At 46.7% G+C, this 17,803-nt stretch overlaps 1 protein-coding gene across 1 annotated transcript in view; it reads left to right on the plus strand.

Annotated features, from left to right (window-relative positions):
• OGDH (oxoglutarate dehydrogenase) overlaps positions 1–11,484 on the plus strand; it is a 137,846-nt gene extending 126,362 nt beyond the window's left edge. The window contains exons 11-23 of the mRNA XM_042783057.1: positions 2,918–3,097; positions 3,654–3,806; positions 4,600–4,702; positions 5,736–5,864; positions 6,260–6,410; positions 6,700–6,827; positions 6,930–7,108; positions 7,751–7,822; positions 8,490–8,618; positions 9,553–9,625; positions 10,743–10,906; positions 11,111–11,265; positions 11,364–11,484. Of these exons, the coding sequence (XP_042638991.1) occupies positions 2,918–3,097; positions 3,654–3,806; positions 4,600–4,702; positions 5,736–5,864; positions 6,260–6,410; positions 6,700–6,827; positions 6,930–7,108; positions 7,751–7,822; positions 8,490–8,618; positions 9,553–9,625; positions 10,743–10,906; positions 11,111–11,265; positions 11,364–11,484 (1,737 nt within the window). The remainder of the gene's footprint in view (positions 1–2,917; positions 3,098–3,653; positions 3,807–4,599; positions 4,703–5,735; positions 5,865–6,259; positions 6,411–6,699; positions 6,828–6,929; positions 7,109–7,750; positions 7,823–8,489; positions 8,619–9,552; positions 9,626–10,742; positions 10,907–11,110; positions 11,266–11,363) is intronic.
• The last annotated feature ends 6,319 nt before the right edge of the window (positions 11,485–17,803 follow it).

Consider the following 17,803-nt stretch of genomic DNA (forward strand, 5'->3'; position numbering starts at 1 on the left):
CTTCAAGGCTCAGGGGTCCAGGATTATCTTCTGTGTCTGTGTTAATTGGTTTCCCTTTTCTTTGTTGAAGAGGGTCTGTGGTGTCTTTCTTCATAGTCCACCATCTTACTGGAACTCTGTACACTGTGGTATACTATTTATTAGTTAAAAATTCATGAATTTGAGCTACATGTGTCAGCCTGGATGACATGTAACAAGTGGCAGACAGAAAGGACAGTTGCAAAAGATTTGTACAATATAGAGAGTATGGTAACCATATATAAGGTATGTAGATTATAGATGGGCAATCTATTTCTGTAGTGATACTGCCTCGTAACCCTAGGGGTTGCAGTGTGTCGGATCCAACTCGACAGTCGTGAACTTTTTTTGTTGTTGTTGTTTTTTGTTTTTTAATGTAAGTTATGAGAAGCCTGGAGATACTCTTCAAAATGTAATGCCATGAAAAACTATGAAATGCAGAGGAACTCTTCCAGACTGAGGAAGCTAAAGAGACATGACAACTAAATGCAAAGTGATATCCTGGGTTGGATACTGAATTGGAAAAGAAAAGAAAAATTGCACAGGCATTATTAGGACAACTGATGAAATATGTATGTGGACTGTAGACTATTATGTCAGTATTAAAATCACTTAAGGTGAGAATTATACTCTGGCTAACTAAGGGAATATCTTTGTTTTTATGACATTGAAGTATTTTTGCAAAAAGGGGCACCATCTATAGCTTACTCCTAAATGGTTTAGGAGAATGACTTAGGTGTATTTGTGTATATAATAAAGCATCATATAATAGAGTATGAAAAATAAAGCAAATAAATACCTACCAGTATATCCACAATATTGCCTTACCCTTAACACCAAACACCAGGCTACAGATAAACACATAAACATCTGAGAAGATCAGATAGGGTCAGTGAACAGGATTATACTAGACTAAGGATAGATTCAGTGGAGCCTAATCTTGCACAGATATCAGTGATATAAAAATACCCACAATCCTTACAGAAGCAACAGAAGACATAGAGTAATCCCTTACAGACAGCCAAACACTGTGGGTGAGAGAGCCAGTGAATCTACTGACTCAGGACCATAGTACTGGGGGACACCAGACTGAATTGGCACTACAAAATCCATAAAAGTCTTGTTCCTCATCCTACATTGGTGAGTAGCGAGTGGGGTCTTAAAAGCCTTCAGACAGCCATCTTAAGATGCAGCTAATGGTCTCCTATCATCAGAAGCAAAGAAGAGTGCAAAAAACAAAGGAATTTGGATGCTCAGCCCTAGGACATGATGGATCTTGAGACCAGAAGAACTAGATGGTGCCTGGCTACCAATGCCAACCACTCAGGAAATGATCAAACTTGGAGATCCTGGATAGAGTAGAAGGAAAAGCAGAACAAAATCCAAAAACTCAATAATAACCAGAATTACTGGTCTGATCGAGCCTGGTGAGATCCCCAGTACTACAGCCCTGAGATACATTCTGGGCCTGGAATAAAACTCACTCCGAGGGGCTGGCTCTCAGCCCAATAGTAAACAAGATGTACACGCAGACCACTTAGCCCAGGGTGATGCACCCACATAATCTATGGAAATGCTTTCCTTGGAGCAGTTGACCACGGGGCACCAGAGGGGCATCATTCGCATGGAGGAAATGCAGGACACACAGGAGTGCATAACTATGAGAGGTACAGGGAGAGGGTTACTGGGCAGGGAGGGGAGGAGACTGGGTTAGGGTTGGAGATGGTAAATGGGGAGTGAAACTAAATGTACACATAATTTCGAATGTAAAACAAACTCTGTTCTGTAAACTAAAGCACAATAAAAAAAAAAAGTAAATAAAAAACAAGGTAGAATGGCACACAAAATAAAGGATATTACCCATTAAAAAAAAAAGTTAGCAAAAAAGGAGGATGACCCTCAATGAGGAAAAAAAAGAAAAGCAAATGTAGTAAAATGTAAACAATTGATGAATCTGGTTAAAGGGTAGACAGGAGTTTACTGTACTGTTCTTTGAACTTTTTGTAAGTGTGAAATTATGTCACAAAGTTACCAAAAAGCCTAAAAATATACTACATATTATGGATATATGAACTGTATATACTAATATGTGGAAATGAGTTCTCTAATTTCAGGTTACTGGATCCCCCTGCACAGGAATAGAATCAGGGAAGAATGCAGGCTTTGGCTTCAAGTGTAACAGGAATATTTTATTTTATTTGAAGGAATAAAAAAGGTTTAAAATCAAATATGATGAAACTTTTAAAATTTGGGTGACAGGTTCATGGGTGATCATTAGAATATTATACATTTCTATATGTTTGAATTCTTACATGAAATCAGAACTTTAAATGTAGAATATAAAATTATGAATGTATTTAATTATATTTTAGTGCATTTGTGAATTGTGCCACCATGAGTTGGGGGCTGACTCAACGGTAGCTAACAGCAAAAAGTAGTAGGGAGAATTATGAAGCCTTTAAAATTTATTTTCAAAGATACAATGAGAAAACACAAAGTTATAGACTTTTCTAAATATATTACACACACACACACACATACATGCAAAGAAAACATCAATATATTTACACCATATTTGGTCAGATTATGGGTAATTTTGTTTTTTTAATACTGTCTGTCTCTTATTAATTCTCTATGTTGAACATACATGAATTTAGTTATTGGGAAATGAAAAACAAAAAATCCAAAAGAAAAGAAACCAGAAAAGCAAGTTGAGGAGTTGCTCAGTCGTGTCAGGACTATGTTGGTCCCCCCAGTATTTCCATATTAAGTGAACATGTGTTGAATGCCTCCCCTGCTCCTAGTATTACTGACTAGGCACATTCTTACGTGCTCTTGACCTCTAAGCTGTGGCCCTGCACATGCATCTGCTTGATGAGTCCTGCTGTGCTCCTTGCAGATTGGCTTCACTACAGACCCTCGGATGGCCCGGTCTTCTCCCTACCCCACAGACGTGGCTCGTGTGGTGAATGCCCCCATTTTCCATGTGAACTCAGATGACCCTGAAGCAGTGATGTATGTGTGCAATGTGGCAGCTGAGTGGAGGAGCACCTTCCACAAGGATGTGGTTGTTGACTTGGTGAGTGCACCCTGGGTTCTTCCAGAAACAAGCATCTCTAAGCTGAGCTTCTCAAGTATAAGAGCTTTTTTTTTTTTTTGCTTATGATTCAGTTCAGAAATTCTTTAGTCTCAAGTCTCACATGAATTCTCCCCTAGTCTAACTCATGAATGTCTTGTAACTCCTGAGTATTCAAGCCTAGATACAGCTATGAATCATGAGGCATGCCATGCTTCATTAGCAACAGAGCTGTGATGATGGAGAATATAATTGGTGAGCTCGTTTGGTCCTGTCATGGGGCCACTTTTATGAATAAAGAACTTATATTCCCAAATAACTCTCTCATGTTACTTCATTTGATAGTCAGAACTCTAGTATATGAATGAGAGAGAGTATCTTAATTCTGGAGATAGTAAACTGAGGCAGAGCAGACAAGAGACTTAGTGACTGCTGTCTTGGAAGAAATGGAACAGACCATCATGCTTCTGAGCCCTAGCCTGGCAGGCTTTTCCCCTGCTTGCGTTGCTTCCTGCATTGGCTTTGATTCTCTAACTCTGGGATTCACTGTCATGACCAGGTGTGTTACCGGCGCAATGGCCACAATGAGATGGATGAGCCCATGTTCACACAACCACTCATGTACAAGCAGATCCGCAAGCAGAAACCTGTGCTGCAGAAGTATGCCGAGCTGCTCATATCACAGGGAGTGGTCAATCAGCCAGAGTATGAGGTGCGATTCCACTCAGCTCTCACTCCACAGACCTCTCCAGAGCTGTCAGAGGGTGAGATGAGCGAGGCCACAGGGCACTGCTTGCCTTGCAAAGTTATTAGAATCCTGGGGAAAACATGGAAACATGTTTATACCTGCAGCATTTTAGTAGCTTTTGGAGTGCATGGACTCCGAGAAGTTTGAAAAGGAAGTGGAATTCAGCAAGATTGTGAATATAAAGTAGGGTGGGTTTGAGATAGGTAGGACAGAGGTGCTATCTAAGTCAGATGAAAGGTTCTGTTTGGTGGAAGGGCCTGTCGGTGATGAACTTTAAGTTCTATTAATTGAGTTGGAAGGACCTCTGCAGTGGTGCTGGTGTCAGGAACAGAGATGGCTAATGAGGCAGCCATATGGGAGGTTTGGGAATCAGGCTACAGAGGGTCAGCATAGCCGGGAAGGCAGCGCTATGGGGGTCAGTCCTTCTGGGGGCTATGCTGGGAATCATGAACTGGACCCATTTTTAAGAAAGAATATTGGGGTAGGGAGAACTAAAGGAGACTAAACTTTGAGGAGGAGTTCCAGCAAAGGCAGTAAATGCAGAGAAGAAAGTACTGAGAATTAAAGGAATAAAGAGCCTAGGCTCTTGCATATCTTAGCACGTAGAGGCTACTGCTGGAGAGCTGTGGGCAGAAGCTAGCAGAGTCCGTGTGCTCTGTGCCAAGGGAAGTGAGGTGTGGGTAACATCCGGCCCCAGGGTCTGCTGGACTGTGATCAGAGAGCCTTTTAACTGTTGTGTTGTGTCATTGCTTTCCAGGAGGAAATCTCCAAGTACGACAAGATTTGTGAGGAAGCATTTGCCAGGTCCAAAGATGAGAAGATCTTGCACATCAAACACTGGCTCGACTCTCCCTGGCCTGGTGAGACAGGAGAAGGAAACTGGTGGAATTCCTTCTCTCTCATGGGGCACACATTCCTTTGTGAATCTATTATAACCTTAAACCCTTTTCCCAGAAGAGAGTTCATACTCCCTCCCTGCTAAAATGGCAAGGAGGCCACAAGTTCTGACCTCCTCTAATCCCACAAGAGGAAGACAGGATTACCAGCAGTAACTCAAGGCCTATTCCTACAAGGCCAGACATGCTGCCTCCCTCCAGCCCTTTCTCCAACCGTTCCTCCCAAAGCACCCACCACCTCTCTCCTGGGTTCAATAATTCGCTGAAGTGGCCACACAGAGCTCACAGATTATGGGGTTTATTAGGGAAGCACCACAGGCTACAATTCAAGTTCAGGAAAAATGCTCAGCCTCTCTCCCAGCCCACCGTCCCTCACCCAGCAGTCTCTCACAGTCTCTTTCCCAGCAGTGCTGGTCCCTCGGTGTCTCACTCAGCAGTGTATGTCTCTTGCGTCTCTTTCCCAGCAGCACATGTTTCTTTCAGGGGCGTGTGTCTCTTTCAGCAGCACGTCTTCCTCAATCAGCAGTCAGAGAGGGTTCTGCCTCTGGGAGGCCTCCTTTTGAGCCCGGGAGGGTGGTCAAATTAGCCAATCATAGTATCAGAACTCTAAGCACCTGAGAGAGAGTGACACCTCCCAGAACATTGTTTTGTGCCATTCCCAACAGAAATACTCCAGGTGGACACCTTCAGCAATCAGGAGCTCCTCAGTTGCTCATAGCAAATCCCACCTTGGAGTTTACAAAGACTTATGGGTAGAAAAGCCACACTAAATAATTTACTACACCGCACTCCCTGTCCGTCAGAGTTCTGTATTCAAGTCCAGATCCCAGGCCAGTGCTTCTACTGGGAAATGGAGAGGGCGTTCCTTGCACCCACTGTGATAAGTTCCAGGCTGCCCTAAGTCCCTTCGCTATTTCTGCACAGTTTTATGCCTAGTCTACAGCATTTCTCATTGTCCATGTGGTCATAGTGCCTCAGCTCACCTTTTCTCTCCTAGGTTTCTTCACCTTGGATGGGCAGCCAAGGAGCATGTCTTGCCCCTCCACGGGTTTAACAGAAGATATTCTGATGCATATTGGGCGTGTGGCCAGCTCTGTGCCTGTGGAGAACTTCACTATTCATGGAGGTAACACCTGCTGCCATTGGCCATATAAACGCTGAGGTCACATTGCATGAAGGCTTCTATCTGGAACTGTGTTGTGCCCTAGTACTCAGGACCTTGGTCCTATTGGATAACACGTATACTCCAACACTAGCCTCATGCAGGGCCATTGGAGAGCTAAGTGAGGGAGTTCCTCACTCACCCATTTCCCTAGCTGGCACTAAAGGAAAATAGGAGCTGTCACAGTCTTTTTATTTACCTAAGGTTGATAAATTCATTTTTGCTACTTTTCCAGCCAGTCAGGAGTCCTGAGACGAAGTGAGGGATGTCTTTGCTATTGTCATGTGGGTTCCTGGGAAGTGAGGCAGTTGCTGTTGGCCTGGAGCCTCAGCCATCTGTTAAGTGCAGTGTTTCTGCAGGGCTAAGCCGGATCCTAAAAACACGGGGAGAGCTGGTAAAGAATAGGACCGTGGACTGGGCCTTGGCAGAGTATATGGCCTTTGGCTCTCTCCTGAAAGAGGGGATCCACATCCGGCTGAGTGGCCAAGACGTTGAGCGAGGCACTTTCAGGTGAGACAGTGGATGGTTTTGTTTGCTCTTCAAAGGACAAGAGGTGGAAATGGAGTTCTTCTTCCAGAGGAAAATCATTTCCAAAAAATGATTATTAACTTACTTTGTCTTAGGCTTAAAAGAGCCATTTCTGTGGCTGGTTTGGTTGCGTTCTGCAGTTGCCTACCTGGTTGGCAGCCCAAGTGTAGTGTGCAATCTATTGTGTCCCATCAGGGTCCTCTGCATACAAGCCTGTCACATAGAGATTAAGTTCGATTTCCTGGCTAGTAACACTGTTCTTCTGCTTCAGTCACCGACACCATGTGCTACATGACCAGAATGTGGACAAGAGGACTTGCATCCCCATGAACCACCTGTGGCCCAATCAGGCCCCCTACACTGTTTGCAACAGCTCTCTGTCTGAGTATGGAGTTCTAGGTGAGTGGCTCCACATTGTGCTCAAATTGACAGAAACTCCATGACTCTCCATTCTTGTAGGCTGATGCTTGGGGTGGGATTTTCTCCTCTTGTTTTTTGTAGGCTTTGAGCTGGGTTTTGCGATGGCCAGTCCCAATGCCCTGGTCCTCTGGGAAGCCCAGTTTGGTGACTTCCACAACACAGCCCAGTGCATTATTGACCAGTTCATCTGTCCAGGACAAGCCAAGTGGGTGAGACAGAATGGCATCGTGCTTCTGCTGCCCCATGGCATGGAGGGCATGGTGAGTACTTTCCTGCCTCACTGCCAAGTCCTGCCATAGACCCTCCTCCTCCCCAGTGGGCACCAAGCCAACTCCTGTGGGCACTTCCCATCCATCTATTCCTAGGGCTTTAGAGTGGGGTGCCACTTTGGAAGACAAGAGTCAGGTCATCTGGATGCAGCTGGTGTGCCTGTCCTTCCTCCAACCCTCTCCCCATTCTTGATGACAAGCAGGCAATGCCACTGCATCTGTCTGCCCTGACAGGCAAGAGCTCCTGCACTATCCTAGGAAGCTGCTCAGCCCTTTTCCCTACCTACCTACCCCCATTTGAGGCTGTCCCTGCTCTACAAGATGCTCTGTATGATACAGTCAGTCAGCAAGATTTTTCTGTCCTAAGACTATATTATATCTCTAACCCTAATTCTAGTCCCATCTCTAAAGAAATAGAACACTCTCCTGGGTTCAGTCCCGTAAGGAGAAATGTCTTCTTATGCTCAATGGCTGGGAAGGAGAAGAAAGACATGAACTCTGCCATCATACACAAAAAAAGAAATTGGCATTTTTCAGACCCAAAATTAGCAAGTTGTTAAGGAAGAGAAACAGACTGAATGCTGCTGTTGGCATGAGAGAAGCTCCCAGATGTAACTGTGTTTCTGGTTCCAGGGTCCAGAACATTCCTCGGCCAGACCAGAGAGGTTCCTGCAGATGTGCAATGATGATCCAGATGTACTGCCGGTTAGTAGAAGTCCCTAAGGATAGACAATGTCCTTGTCCTCCCTGGACCTTACTCAGACACAGCTCTAGGAGCTGCTCAGGAGTCAGTGCTCTACCCTGCTTTGTAGCTGAGGACTCCAGGAGTCAGCCAGGCATGTGAGCCCCAGGTTGGGTGTATAGGTGTGGCCACATGCCTGTTGGCTGCAGTACTGCTTCCTGTTGTTGCAGAGAGACTTGAATATGCCAGTTGTGGGCTGCACTTTAGGGGTGATACTGCATTATTTTGAGACAGGCAATATTATTTAGAGAAAAACACTTTGGCATGATTTTAGTGAAACTTTAGAAGCAATTTCTGTGGAACGTTACAGTTGGTTTTAGGTAGAACTTTTGTCTCTTAAAGTAGCATCTGTTTTGTGCCACACAATAGTTTTCAGAGAAGTAAGAGGAAGTAAATGGATAGAGAATCTCATTTCAAAGTATGTGAGGACCATCTGGCTCAAGCTGCTAGATTTACTCTGGTTTTATGTTCTTGTGTTTGCATCTCTCAGGGGAGTGTGAGTCCCTTGAGGTGGGCTGTGTGGTTTTCTTCTGCTACTACCCCTATTCCCACCCCTGCAGCCCCAGATACCTCCCACAAGGATCGTGCTCAGGGTTTTCCTGACCCCTGGCCCTCTTCTTCTTGCTGCAGGATCTGGAGGAAGCCAACTTTGACATAAATCAGCTATATGACTGCAACTGGGTGGTTGTCAACTGTTCCACCCCTGGCAACTTCTTCCACGTCCTGCGACGCCAGATTCTCTTGCCCTTTCGGAAGCCGGTCAGTTGGATGTCTCCCTAGAAGGGCCTGACCTGAGGGTTGAACTGAAGACCTGTGTTGGATCAGGGAAGGACTCCTCAGGAATAGCCTTCAAGGATTGTTCTTTCACATTCTCTTCCCCAAACTAGCTGATCCTTCTCCCTGTTCACACGATTCTCTCATGTTTTAAGTATTACTCTGCGCCAGAACCTAAACTGGGTGTGCAGAGAAGGTTAGATGCCCCAGCTCTTAAGGGGACCCTAGTTAGTAAAATGGGTTCTGGAAGAGGAATCAACCTAGCAGGGGCTGAGGGAAGAAGGGAGCATGCCACCTGTGCTCACCTGAGCCAGAAGGAAGATCTTTTGGGTGGAGGATAGAAGGCAAGTGAGGGGGATGGTCAAGAAGGTATGTGTAAGGGTTCAGTGAGAAAGCATGACCCTTTTGCTCCATGATGTTACTGGGCTAGGAGCACACAGGAACAGCCTGCAGCTTTGTGTTCTTCAGGTTCTTCATGGCAGGAGTCCAGAGGAGGAGAGGAGTCATAAGCTGCTCACACCAGTGGTCCACATAGCTTAGAGGCATAGTTATAATTACTTTGGGGTACTGACAAGAGGCTCAGAGTTCTTTCCTGAGTGTAGGTGGTGTCAGTGGGAAGCCATATTGCATTTGCAGGGCACCAGTGGCTCAGGGCAGCTGTATCCACACAGGCAGGAGTGGGCCAGTCGGGTGGGTGCCTGCCTGGCTATGAGCCAGCTTCTCATTGGGTGCAGAAGAGGAGCTGAAGCAAGGAGTTTGTTATTGTTCCCTTTTTCTCCTCTTTCTGCCTCTCCTGAACTATAGAACCTACTGAATGCCAAACGGGAGTGTGGGTGGTAGAATCCTGAGATACTCAGGCTTGGGAAGCTGCTTATATTAACCTCCCTTCTAGACTCTGCCTATCTGTTCTGCATTTCAGTTAATCATCTTCACTCCAAAATCTCTGCTACGTCACCCTGAAGCAAGAACCAGCTTTGATGAAATGCTTCCAGGTATGAATGGAGGGCAAGGGATAGGACCAGTGTTTCAATGAGGTTATAGTAACATTTGTGTTGGGATTCTTGGCTGCTGCTGTTGGGGATTCTACTTATTTTTGACTTATGTGCCTCTTGTCATATGTTTCGACAGTGAGGTAGAGGATCAACAAGTGTAGAAAAACTCTGACCTTTCCTGAGAGTTTGGGCCACTGGCATGGTTAGCCCACTAGCTCTAAGGACTGGTGGCACTTACCTTTGTGTGTTCTTCAGGATTCTTTTTGAAGTAGGTGAAAAAAATACAAGATTGAGAGTCACAGCTCTTACCTTCCCCCTTCGTCCCAGAAATCCATAGCATCTCCATGCTGACTCAGAGTCCTTTGCAATAAGGGTAATACACTGGGCTGGTGGGACCTGCCAAGTCACTTACCTGCAGTCCAGGTGTAAAGCAAGATGTTTGCACCCACACAGTGACATGATTGACAGGCAAATGCATGGGGTTGAGATTATCACTCAGTTAGGGACAGTAAAGCACGGGGCTCGGCATGGGCAGTGGGAAGCACCACCTGGTTCTGTTCTCTTGGAGGAGTTCTCTTTTGGATCCCACAGAACTCTTACTGTTTTGAACCAGGTTTTTATATGTCAGCACTGTTCTTATGGACACCAATCCCAGCCCCAGGTGTCTTAATATTTGCTCTGATTGTGTTGAAAGTTTTCATATGAATAAAATAAAGTATGAGTAGAGTGAGCATGAGATTATTTCATGTACTTATTTGCCCCAAAGTCTGAGACAGATTGTTATAAAACAATAAATTGGTATTACTTGATATGAGAGGTAGAATTTGTTCACTCTGTGTATGTTACATATAGTGTGGTTTTAAAAGTTCTTCTTCAGTCTGAATAAATTCTGGATGCTAACTTCATAATTAAATAGCTCAGCCACTGGAGTTTGGGCTTGGTGCCTCTAGCCCATGGAAATAGCATGCTGTGCGGGTGCTACACTGCACAGCTCTCCTGTGAGACTTTGAGGCACTGCAACAGTAGTGAAAGGCCTGTAGGTATCGTGGGGCTCTGTGAGAACCTCTCAGGTCAAGATCCTGGCGAAAGCCAGTTCTCCATGTGGACTGTCTTGTAGGAACCCATTTTCAGCGGATGATCCCAGAAAATGGCCCTGCCTCTCAGAACCCAGAGAATGTCAAGAGACTTCTCTTCTGTACTGGCAAGGTATACTACGACCTCACCCGAGAACGTGCAGCTCGCAACATGGCAGAGGAGGTGGCCATCACAAGAATTGAGCAGGTAAGGTCAGGGTGTCCGGTACAGACCATCTGTCTCTGCTGGGCACAGCATTCAGCATTGCCTGCCAAGGTCAAGCACACCAATTCCTTGTTCTTGTGGCAAGACTATCCCCTTCAGAGCACAAGTCTTGCCCCTTTTATTAGGTTCTGGCTGTCAACCTCTCCCTGTCCTCTTTTTGACATTGTCATCTTGCTTTCCTCCCAGCTCTCCCCATTCCCCTTCGACCTCCTGCTGAAGGAGGTGCAGAAGTACCCCAATGCGGAGTTGGCCTGGTGCCAGGAGGAGCACAAGAACCAAGGGTACTATGACTATGTGAAACCCCGGCTCCGGACAACCATCAGCCGCTCCCGGCCTGTCTGGTAAGGCCCTGCTACCCAGGGAAACCCATACAGGGGCAGGCAGCCAGGACATCCTGAGTGAAGCAAGCCCTGGTGAGCCTCTTTGCTTTCTGTTACAGGTATGCTGGCCGGGACCCAGCAGCTGCTCCAGCCACTGGCAATAAGAAGACCCACCTGACAGAGCTGCAGCGCCTCCTGGACACAGCCTTCAATCTGGATGCCTTCAAGAACTTGGCATAAACCTTGGCCTGAGCTGCCAGCCCCCCTCTCCACACCCATGACTGCCATGCTTCTTCACTAAAGAATAGTGCCTCAGTGCTGCGTAGGCTCCCTCCCACTGCACTGATACTCTCCTACTCTCAGAGATATGGGATCTCTTGTCCCTTCAACTGCTTGGCCCCTCTTGTCAGATGCCTCCCCCACTGGTGTGCCCCAGCACTGTGTTGCCCCCTGACTCCAGGTCTCAGGGAGCAGGGGAAAGGAGTGTGGGCTGTGGGGCAGGTTGGCTCCTATAGTAGAGAAGGCTAGAGGCCTCACTGTGCTGGTGGTCCTTGTCAGCCAGCAAGGGAAGAGCGGCTGTATCTGGGACTATAAGAGCTTTGGCTTCCTTGGCCAATCCTTAGCATCAGCAGGGAGGAAAGTACCTGCATCTTACAGTCAAGTCTGTCATGAAAGGGATCCCATAGTGTGGGCTGGGCGTTGGCCAGACTCTTGGCTTCTGGGTAGACTGAGGATGGAGGCAAAGGGAGCGGCTCTACCTCACCTTGGCTCAGAAGAGAAGAGTCAGGAAGAGCCTCATGCCCTTTGTGTGAGGGGAGGTTTTACGTGTCTGCTCCTGCCTGGGGTCTGGGCGCCTGGAAGAGGGTGTGCCAGGAAGTGCCCTGAAGCTATCAGGGTGCTGGCACTCTGAACCCTGTGTCCTAGTTACTCCTCCATCTCCATCTTTTTCCTCTTGACCCCACCTCCAGCTTTTCCTTTCTTTCCTCTTGTTTCCCTTTAACAAAATGGAGACTTTCTGATGCATTATTTTCTTTGCTGTGCCAAAGCATATCCAAGGGGTGAGAGAAGGGAGAAGTGAGGGGATAGGATATGGCCGAGTGCCAGCTGCCCTTCATCACCATCACTTTGACTCTTCATAGTGACGGACCTGATTTTATTTATTTTGGCTTAAAAAAAAATAGTAACTCTTCATTGTATTTGGCTTGACCCATAAAATTAAGTTATCCTTGGGTCTGTATGCAGTATCATTCAGCCTGCTCTTTCTTCTTGGTCCCAAGGAAGATAGGTTGGGGAATTTGGCCTGGGTCTCTGAGCATGGCAGGGAGAGAGAGGACGTCCTAGTCTCTTTGAACAGGTGGAGGCAAGGCAGTCGCCACCTCTTCTGTGGGCGGGCATCTCACCCTGGCCCCCAGGCAGAGTGAGAACTCCTCACTTCCGCCAGAATCCTGCCCCTCAGGATTCTGCAAACTCTCCCACAGAAGCATCAGGGAACTGATTAGTCCTTTTCTTTTTACCCTTGCCTCAGTTCAGGAGGGCCTCAGTGTGGTAATTGTGAAGATGGCAGAGGAGGCCTGGGCAAACAGATGGTATTTAGGTATAGCCTATTTTCTCAGCCTTCTCTATTCTCAGGTCAGAATCCTGCTTCCCTATTTAGTTGTTCTAAATTAATGTCAGTAACAAAAGAATACTTGCTGCTTGGGAAAATCAAAATGAAAGATACAGAATATGTTACATATCTAGGATTGTTCATACACCTGAATCCATCCACTTTTTCCAAAGATTACCCTCCCAGCTGTACTGTTGCTTTGGAGCCAGCAGGCCCACATGAACAGTGCCACTTACTAATCAGTGTATTCCATAGTGATACCACCTCAGAAACCCAAGGAGGGGGTCTCTAAGAGTTGGATCCAACTTGATGGCAGTGAGTTTGGTTTTGAATCAATGTACACAAAAGCCTAAGCAGCTCATTGACCTCTTCATTGGCCCTGTCAGACACAGCCCTTAAACTCAGTCATTACCTCTGGCTCATGAATCCCACAGTCTTGAAACACAAGCTGAGCCTTGGCCTCGTGGTAGAAGGTTGACTGTGCCCACTCCCTGAAAAGCCAACTGAAAGGCATGGGCATACTGATGAAGAGAGAACTCACTGTCCCACATAGCATCACCAGACTCCTTAAGCAGCACCTGGATCCTCTTTCTCTGAAGCCTCTTTAACATCTCTTCTGATTGGTCTTGAGTGTACCCTTGTTGCATGGCTGAAGTGTCCTGTAACCATAGAGAAGCTAGGTCCCCGAATCTAGGAAGAACAGCTGTCACTCGCCCAAAGAGCTGTAGCGGGCCAGACATTACTTCTGAATTGTGTCTGCTCTGCCTCCAGTTCACATCTCCCCTGCTTCTGTTCTGCTGGAGTCAAAGGGGGTTAGGGGTGGGCTAATTAAAGCTAAAAGAGGGAAGAAATCTGAAAGGGAAATGGCCCTCTCCTGGAAAGATGCCCCTAATACTCTGTAACTGGGCTGTTGTCAAAGTGTTCTGGACACCGGGCACATTTAGAACATGCGGCGGCACCACCACCAGCCTGCATGCTGCTGGTGGGCTAGATGTTGACAAGAACGATTTGGAAAGATGGTGTCAAATGAGATTCTAAGGTGTCAGATAGGACCTTACTCTAGTTTATGAGTGGATCAAAGAGAGGAGATAAATTGTAACGCAAGGCCAGTGACTGAGCTACACTGTAGCAGTGAACAGTATGTGATCTGGCTAGAATGGACATGGCTGATGTGAGAGACCTGGGAGTGCTTCCTAGAGAGGAGGCTTAGTGCAGTGACTTGAGGAAGGAACATTGTTCTGGCCTCTTCCCAGCTCTTCAAGGGGGGTTGTGACTGCAGGGATTGTGGACGTGGCTCTGCCATCTGGATTTCGTGTATGGAATGGTGGTCTTCATAGTCGTCTTGCCCTACTTTCATCAAGGAGTCCAGAGTTGACAGTTCTGGAAAATGACAATCAGAACATAACAGGACTGGACCCTACTAGGGGTTGTAGGTGCTCGAGTGACATGACTGTTGCATTGTCACACAAACACTTCCTCTAGCTGTTTTTGTGCTGCTTTTGGTTTTTAATTGACTTCTTTCTACCAGTGGAAAAGAAAATTGTTAGAAGAAAGATGTTTCACGTGATCTAGGAGAGAGAGAGAATAAATACCTATCAATAGTTGTAAGTTTGGTGGGATAGTGAGTTTCCAGACAGTGGTAGTTTTCAATTGGAAATTGAATATGCATGGTGCATAAAATCCTTGAGTTCTATGCCGATTCATGTGTTTCTGAATAATCCTGCCAGGCAGGGTAAAAGGTTATACATACAGAACAAAAGGAACTGCAGATTTAGGCAGCATGTTCCTGCCTAGAGCAAATAGCCACAGAGAAGCCTTCGAGGAAGAGGCCATTTAGCAGTGCTCGCTTTGCTTGGTTTTCAAGTGTGTCTGCGCTTTCACACCCAGTATCTCACCCGATTCTCAAAAGGACCGAAGACCACCCCAGTAATGATGGGGAGGGTTAGGGAGACTGAGCTCAGGTGCAATGGAAGCCCAGTCCCTGCCCGATGGGTGGTCTTTTGTAGGGCGTACCTCGCACCACTTCCTGCCTGGGGCTTTAGGCGCCAGAATCTACTCCTAAGCAGCAGGCTAAGGACAGTGACCTTTAAGGCCCTCAAAAAACCAAACTCACTGCCATGGAGTCAGTTGGACTCATAAAGACCCCTCCTTGGGTTTCTGAGGCGGTATCTCTACAGAAGTAGATTGCCCAATCTTCCTTCCTAGGAATGGCTGGTGGGTTTGAACTGCCAGCCTTCTGGTTAGCAGTAAAATGCCATAGGCACTGTGCCACCAGTTTTCTGTTTTCATTCCCATCCTATGGAGACTTCTCCCAAATCACCTGCCTCCCCCTGCTCTAGACTGCCCATCAAACCAGGTCTGGACACGACTATTAAGGCAACAGATTCTCAACCCTGGATACTGCCTATTGTAGGGGTGGAGGACAATGCAGGACCCATCTTCTACCCATACTCCTGGGACGCGGCCCTCAGCCCCACAACAGCACACGAATACTTTTGCGTCCATGGCTTGTAAGTGAAGACTTCAGTGAGGCTGGGAAGACCTCAGTGGTCACCTGTGTAAAAGTATCTTCTCTCTTTCCGGCTGGTAACTTCCATGACTGACCATGAAACCAAGTTCCAGTGTTGAAAAGGCTGCCTATTCATTGGGGGAGGATTCTGAGCTCAGGGATGCTGCCATCTGTCACCTGATCAATTGGAGTGGCTCCTTGAGGAAAGGCTCCAGGGAGGAGCCTTATTGTTTCCTTGTCCTATGTCCAGCCCTTCTCTGTTCCATAGACTTGGGGTCAAATTCCCCTCGTTGCTTTTGTCAGTCTCCCTTTGTCCTGATGTTTAATGTGAATAGTTGTTAGTCCCTAAATTACTTAAAAGGGTACCGAATCAAGTATATTTTTGCTTAGTTCAAGAGTTAGCAAAAATCATAGGAGCACATTTGTTAAGGCCAGGTGATGGCCATGACATACTTTAGCCATCAAAACATTCAATGGCATTGCTACCAAGAAGTAACGATGTCAGGACTTTTCTTGTTTCTCCTTTAATGGATTTCTAAGTTGTCACTCCGCAGTCTTTTCAGATGCCTGGGTGACCCATCTCTTCCCTGCCTGATATTCTAGAAGGTTTTCTGTGCTATCACGGTACTCACTTGAATCTCCTGGGGGCAGGCACTATGGGAATCATTCATCCCATTCACCCCCATACCTGTCATTAAGTACCTGTTCTGGATGCCAAACAATTGTGAAATTAAAGTCACTGTTGGGGCTGGAAAGAAGGTTGGCACTCGGAGGGTGAAGGACAAGCCATAAGCAGGCACTTGGCAGCTCGTGGAGGAAGGGAGAGGTGGTGCAGTGTGGGGTGCAGGAGAGAAGGAGCAAACTGCAATAGTGTACAAGACTAACTGGAGGTTCTGATGTTTAATCCTGGAAGTCCCCTGAAGTACCAAACCGGAGAGCTGGCCTAATAAGGTTGGCATTTTTAAAAGGTCCCTGATCATAGAGTATGCTGGAGAGGCGAGCAGTGCAATCTAGGTGGGAGCAGGTGGGGCCAGGGTGGAGTGGAAAGAATCGGTTGGTGTAAAGGACAGCTTGGAGATATTCTCAACAAGGTGGCATGGGAAACAGCATTGTTGCAAAGGGTTTGGTTCACTGTTCACTAATAGGAGTAGAACAAGCTTGAGGAGGTACTGACTTAGAAGCGCTTTGAGATATCAGGTGTAAGTATTAGGGCAGTAACTGGGTATCCAGAGGTGAAGCACAGAAGGTCTCTGCTGCCTTGTGGATGGTAGATGGAGGGTCATAGCACTGAGGGCCTGCATAAGATCACCTGGGGGTGGGAGGGAATGATAAGGCTGGGACCAACCACTCAAGTACTTCTGCAGTAAACATGCCAAGAGTCTAGACTTCCACGGTCCTCCAGGGCCTCAGTGCCTGAGTGTCCAAAGGAGCACCTTTCTTCCACCAGATCTCCTCTCCCTAAAGGACATCCTCCTGAGCATCTTACTCTTCTCCTCTAGGTCTGCCTAGTTCCCTTGCCTGTCCGCCAGCGTCTCTGGCTCCATTTCATCTCAGGTAGTCTGGACTGCGACGTAACTGCAACACGATCACTCTCAAATTCATATTTGCATTTGATCCTGTCTCTCTCCAAAATAGAACCAATACCTCACCTTAATTCCTGGACTGCATGTCAGCACTCCACTCCCCCTGGGCTCCAGGCAGGCCCAGAGAGGGGCAGCACTGGTTCACTTGCCCTTATCTCTGCCCTTCTGGGTTGGTTGTGCTCTTCCAGCTCTCTGCTGGGTGGGAATCAGAAGAGTGTGTCTTCACCACCCTTCTTCCAACTAAAGCCTGAGCCCTGTCTTGATGGCAATTCGGTTCCAGGGTCAAGTGCAGGAGGGATCTCCCTCTCCTATGCTCTGAAATGAAGGTACAAGTGTTAGGCTATTGCCTTTTCCCTATGTTAGTAAGACTAGTAGAGAATTGGAGGGAAAGGACTTTGGTAACCAGCTTCAGTACAATGGCATCTTCATTTTGAACCCTAAATACTATGGCCCCGTCAGCTGCAGTGAGCTAGGCTTCTCCATGTCCTGCTTGGTGTGACTCAATTGGGCCAAAAGACAAGAGACTGAGTTTGGGAAATTGAAAACCAAACGCAAAAACCAAACTCAATGCCATCAAGTCGGATCCAACTCATAGCAACCCCTCAGGTTTCCGAGGTGGTATCCCTATGGAAGTAGACTGCCCAAGCTTCCTTCTGAGAAGTGGCTGGTGGGTTTGAACTCCCAGCCTTCTGGTTAGCAGTCAAATGCCTTAGGAGTTCCTGGAAAATTGAAAGGTAGATTTATTTCATTGGCCAAGGAAATGAACATCTGGGGCTCTGTGCCTCTTAAGACTGCTTAAAAATAGAGGGACAATAGTGTTGCTTTTTACAATCTACAGAAAGGAAATACAGTTACGTCAGC

The sequence above is a fragment of the Orycteropus afer genome, unplaced genomic scaffold, assembly GCF_000298275.1.
Source record: "Orycteropus afer afer isolate SDZICR_OR568_19922 unplaced genomic scaffold, OryAfe1.0 scaffold00618, whole genome shotgun sequence".
NCBI lineage: Eukaryota > Metazoa > Chordata > Mammalia > Tubulidentata > Orycteropodidae > Orycteropus > Orycteropus afer.